Source organism: Mandrillus leucophaeus, unplaced genomic scaffold, assembly GCF_000951045.1.
Source record: "Mandrillus leucophaeus isolate KB7577 unplaced genomic scaffold, Mleu.le_1.0 Scaffold3, whole genome shotgun sequence".
NCBI lineage: Eukaryota > Metazoa > Chordata > Mammalia > Primates > Cercopithecidae > Mandrillus > Mandrillus leucophaeus.
This window is the reverse complement of record NW_012103142.1, coordinates 3,113,218-3,118,211: the sequence shown is the minus strand read 5'-3', so window position 1 is coordinate 3,118,211 and position 4,994 is coordinate 3,113,218. Positions and strand designations below refer to the sequence as shown.

Genomic DNA, 4,994 nt, shown 5'->3' with positions numbered 1-4,994 from the left:
CCCACCTCAGCCTCCCAAAGTGCTGGGATTACAGGCATGAGCCACCACGCCTGACCATAAGTGAGTTTTTTAATGTAAATAAAATAATATTTTAACCCCATCTCTTTCTTTCTGAAGAAAACCTCTTAATATCTTTCCTCATTTTCTTCCTCTTTAACAACTGCAAATCCCCCCTCTTATCAAAATCTCCTCTGTGCTTTCATTTTGATTCTTCTATTTCTCACTTTTAAGATGTCTTAACTGAAATCCAGATTCATGTCTAAATGCTAATACTGTTTCCCCATCAGCTTCAACTTCCATTCCTCTAATTCCCTCTTTAGTTCCTGTCACTCTTAAAGCCTCATCACTCCATGTCCATTGTATTTTTCACCATGGGGAAGAGCTTTGATGACTTTGCCTTGGGTGGCTGACTGGTCTTTCCCTAAGTGACACACAGAGAGGAAGGGAGACTGAACGAGGTGAAGGAACAAACTGTTCCAGTGTCATGCTCTACTCTCCTCCACAGAGGCTCATAATTAGAAAGAGCATACTTTGTACACCTGCCACACACCCAGGGACAGCAATGTGATGTTCCTTCCAAACCAATGGTCTTGCTCATGGCTGTCAAGCAGCATTTCACAGCTGCCAACAGGAAAGTTGGAGGCAGGAGAGTGGCTAGAACAGTGAGCTAAAATCAAGGACCTTGTTTCTAGCCCCATCTCTGCTCATTCCTGTGACCTTGATAAAGTCATATTTATTTGGCATTAATTACCTTAGCAATAGTAATGCCCATAGTTGTGAGAGTAAAACATATGTAAAATTACTTGTCTGAGCACGCACTTCAGCCCTGACTATGTTAAAGTTATATTTGTTGTTGTAGTCAAATCCCAATTATCTAGCTCAGTTTACACACGAAAAATCTTCATACTTTTTGCTTTCAACCCATGCTAAGATCTAAATAACAAAAAGCAATTTAAAACCAAATTGGTTTTCCTGGTTGATTAATGATGATTCTGTCATTTTAGATGATCTGAAAGTTAAAGCAGGTTTTCTCAATCTCAGGATCATTGACATTTTGGACCAGAAAATTCTTTCTTTTGGAGAATTGGTCTGTGCATTCTGTGATGTTTAGCCTCTACCCACTTGCCAATTGCAAGAGTCAAAAATGTCTCTGGGCCAGGCACAGTGGCTTATGCCTGTAATCTTAGCACTTTGGGAGGCCGAGGCGAGCAGATCACCTGAGGTCCGGAGTTTAAGACCAGCCTGGCCAACATGGTGAAACCCCACTTCTACTGAAAATACAAAAATTAGCCAGGCATGGTAGCACATGCCTGTAATCCCAGTTACTCAGGAGGCTGAGGTAGGAGAATTGCTTGAACCTGGGCGGCAGAAGCTGCAGTGAGCCAAGATTGTGCCACTGCACTCCAGCCTGGGCGACAGAGCAAGACTCTATCTCAAAAAAAAAAGTCTCTGGACATTGCCACATGTACACAGGGGAACAAAACTGCATCTAGTTGAGATCTACTGGGCTAAAGGATAATAAAGTCTTATTTTATAAAGTTGTTTCTTTACATAACTAAGTCCTTAAGCACAGGACTTCATATTCTGTATTTTCTACTAATTTCTACGTGTCACAGGTCAAGGCCAGAGTAAATGTTTGGTAAAAATTTTAGTGCCATGCTCTCCTCTCCTCTACAGAGGGTCATAATTAGAAAGAACACACTTTGTGCACCTGCCTCGCACTTGGGGACTCTCCTAATTGGGAATGACATGAATGTGTTAACTGCCCTTCCGCCTATCAATGTCACACCTCAAAACACTGTCCTTGTCAAGAGAAAACAACAGCAGTCCATTTTTCTACTGGAAAATTGGTAGGTTTAATTCTTCCCAAGCATCCTATGAAAACACAGAACTGATTACATGCTGGATGTGTATGGCTTAGTTCTTGACATATACATAGCACTTGGTTCTGAAGCTAAGGTGATTTAGTCTCCCAGGGAACATGTGGCGATGTCTGGAGACATTGTTGTTGTTAGCTGTCACAGCTGAAGGAGGGAGTTCTACTGATATCAAATGTGTAGAGATGAGGGATGCTGCTAAACATCCTGCAACGCACAGGACAGCCCAACAACAAAGAATTATCTGGTCCAGTATGTCAAACTGTCAGTAGTGCTGACAAGACTCCGCTTTTTCTTGGCTATGTGGGTCAAATGCCTTTTATTGGCTATGCGGGCATTTTCTTTGGAGAAACTAACCATGTCTCTGTTCTTCTCTCACACAGCTGCTCATGGCACAGGTTCCTACGATGCATGCTTACAATCTTTCCCTTCCTAGAATGGATGTGTATGTATCGATTAAAAGATTGGCTTCTTGGAGACTTACTTGCTGGTATAAGTGTTGGCCTTGTGCAAGTTCCCCAAGGTAAGGAAGATATGAAGCCTGTTCATCCAAAGACAATGTATCAGACCTTGTCCACAAGCCCAGGGTAAACAATTACTTGTGCTAGATGAATAGAAAAAAAATACTGAATTTTATTCACAGCATTACCATTTGTTCCCTTATCTGCCAGATTTCTAATGTCTCCAGGGTGGTTCCAAAAGACTTGGTTTAGTTTAGACCCCTGAATGCTTTCCAGAGTACTTGTAATATCCACTCTTTGTTATTTTTTTCCTTAACTAGTTATTTCATACTCATGACTATAATACATCTCACTTGGCATTGGTTTTACCTAGAAAGGGGAAGGATAGGCTGGGCACAGTGGCTCATGCCTGTACTCCCAGCACTTTGGGAGGCCAAGGCAGGCAGATTGCTTGAGCTCAGGAGTTCAGACCAGCCTGGCTAACATGGTGAAACTCTGTCTCTACAAAAAAATACAAAAATTAGCGGGGCCTGGTGACTTGTGCTTGCAGTCTTAGTTACTCTGGAGGCTGAGGTGGGAGGATCACCAGAGCCCAGGAGGTCGAGGCTGTAGTGAGCAGTGATCACACCACTGCACTCCAGCCTGGGCAACAAAGCAAGACCCTGTCTCAAAAAAGAAGAAAAAGGTAAAGGATAGGAAACATAGCATGCCAGCATCTCTCCAGCAAGTGACAAGCAATCCAGTGCCCACTCTTTGGTCTTCCAAGTAGCAGTTCAGATGTAAGACAACAAGATCACACAGATAGGTGTGGGAGCTTATCTGGGCTTTACAAACTCGTTTCCCTAATAGGAATCAACAACTCTTGTAACAGTTCCATAAATATTGCTTCCAGAGTCCCACAAGGGACAAGTCCAGTTGTAAGAGTCACTATGCTCAGAGAATCCCAAAGGTAGGGCTTCCAACTGGATATATCTTTCATTCACAGTCTTCTTGGTCCAGATGGAATATACTATTTGGGCTCGTTTTTACCATAAGCAATTCTGCCTGGTAACACAGTTGCCATTCTACCATTATAAGGTTTCCAGGGAAACAGAGCTAGAAAGTTAACCCAAGATCAAATTCATCCTCAAAAAATAGAATGGGTTTTATAAATCCTTTACTCACAGTAGTTTATAGTTCCACAGATAGTCTTTAAACACCTCCATTTCTCTATTTTTCTGAGGCCCAGCAGGCAGGGTTGAAGCTTGTGATCAGGCAGGCTGTGGATAGCACAAAAGAGGTCAAGAACATAAGTTGTGGCTGAAATCCGACTCTAATACAGCACTGTTAACTGGGGAAAACAGATGACTTTTTAAATCTTTACTTACTTATTTGTTTCTAAATTATCAAATAATAAAATTGGCTTTTTTTCCCTTTTGGTGTATACTCAGATTGGTTTTAACACACATGGCTGGGACTGGTGGCTTATGCCTGTAATCCCAGCACTTTGGGAGGCCTGGGCAGGCAGATTGATTGAGATCAGGAGTTTGAGACCAGCCTAGGCAACATAGCAAAACCTCATCTCTACTAAAAATACAAAAATTAGCTGGGCATGGTGGTGTGCACCTGTAATCCCAGCTACTTGGGAGGCTGAGGCAGGATAATTGCTCGAATCCAGGAGGTGGAGGTTGCAGTGAGCCAAGATGGTGCCACTGCACTCCAGCCTGGGTGACAGAGCGAGACTCCATCTCAAAAACAAAAAACAAAAAAAAAAACAAACACAGATATAGATTTGTGTAACCACCACCACAATTGATGCAGAGCAGTTCCATCACCTCCAGAACTCTCATGCCATGCTTTTAAAGTCACATCCCCCTGCCGATCTATAACCCTTGGCAACCATTGATCTGTTCTTTAGCACCATAATTCTGTCTTTTTGAGCACATGATATAAATGGAATCATATAGTATGTAAATTTCAAAGGCTGGCTTCTTTCATTATGCATTATGCCTTTGAGATTCATGCAAATTGTTGTGTGTATCAATAGTTAATTTTTATTGCTTAGTAATATTTTACTATACGGATATATCATAGCTTTTTTTTAATCCATTCACTTGTGGATAGAGATTGTGTTTAAAGTTTTGGTCTCTCACAAATGAAGTTGCTATGAACATTCATGCACAGGTTTTGTGTGAACATAGTTTTTATTTTACTAAGCTGAAGCTGGATTGCTGGTCACAAGGTACGTGTATGTTTAACTTTATAAGAAACCACCAAACTGTTTTCCAGAGTGGTTTTTGCTACTATTTTGCATCCCCACCAGCAAAGCATAAGAATTTCATTTCCTCCACATCCTCATGAGCACTTGATATTGTCAATATTTTTAAAATTAAACTTTCTATTTTGAGATAATTATAGATTCACATGCGTTTGTAAGCAACAACAGGTAGAACCCATGTACCCTTTACTCAGTTTCCCCAAATGGTAATATCTTGCAAAACTATGGTACAGTCTCACAACCAGGATATCAGCATTGTTTCAGTCAAGATAGAGAACACTTTCACCACCACAAAGATCCCTCAAGTTGTCTTTTGCTTTTGTTTTTGTTTTGTTTTGTTTTGTTTTTTTGAGACAGTCTCCCTTTGTCGCCCAGGCTAGAGTGCAGTGGCACAATCTT

The 4,994-nt window shown here is 41.3% G+C and overlaps 1 protein-coding gene across 3 annotated transcripts in view; it reads left to right on the top strand.

Moving 5' to 3' along the window:
* Nucleotides 1–4,994, top strand: part of SLC26A8 (solute carrier family 26 (anion exchanger), member 8) — a 108,839-nt gene that overhangs the window by 10,535 nt on the left and 93,310 nt on the right. For all 3 annotated transcript variants that reach the window (XM_011986578.1, XM_011986579.1, XM_011986580.1), the window contains exon 3: nucleotides 2,261–2,400. In XM_011986578.1, the coding sequence (XP_011841968.1) occupies nucleotides 2,261–2,400 (140 nt within the window). The remainder of the gene's footprint in view (nucleotides 1–2,260; nucleotides 2,401–4,994) is intronic.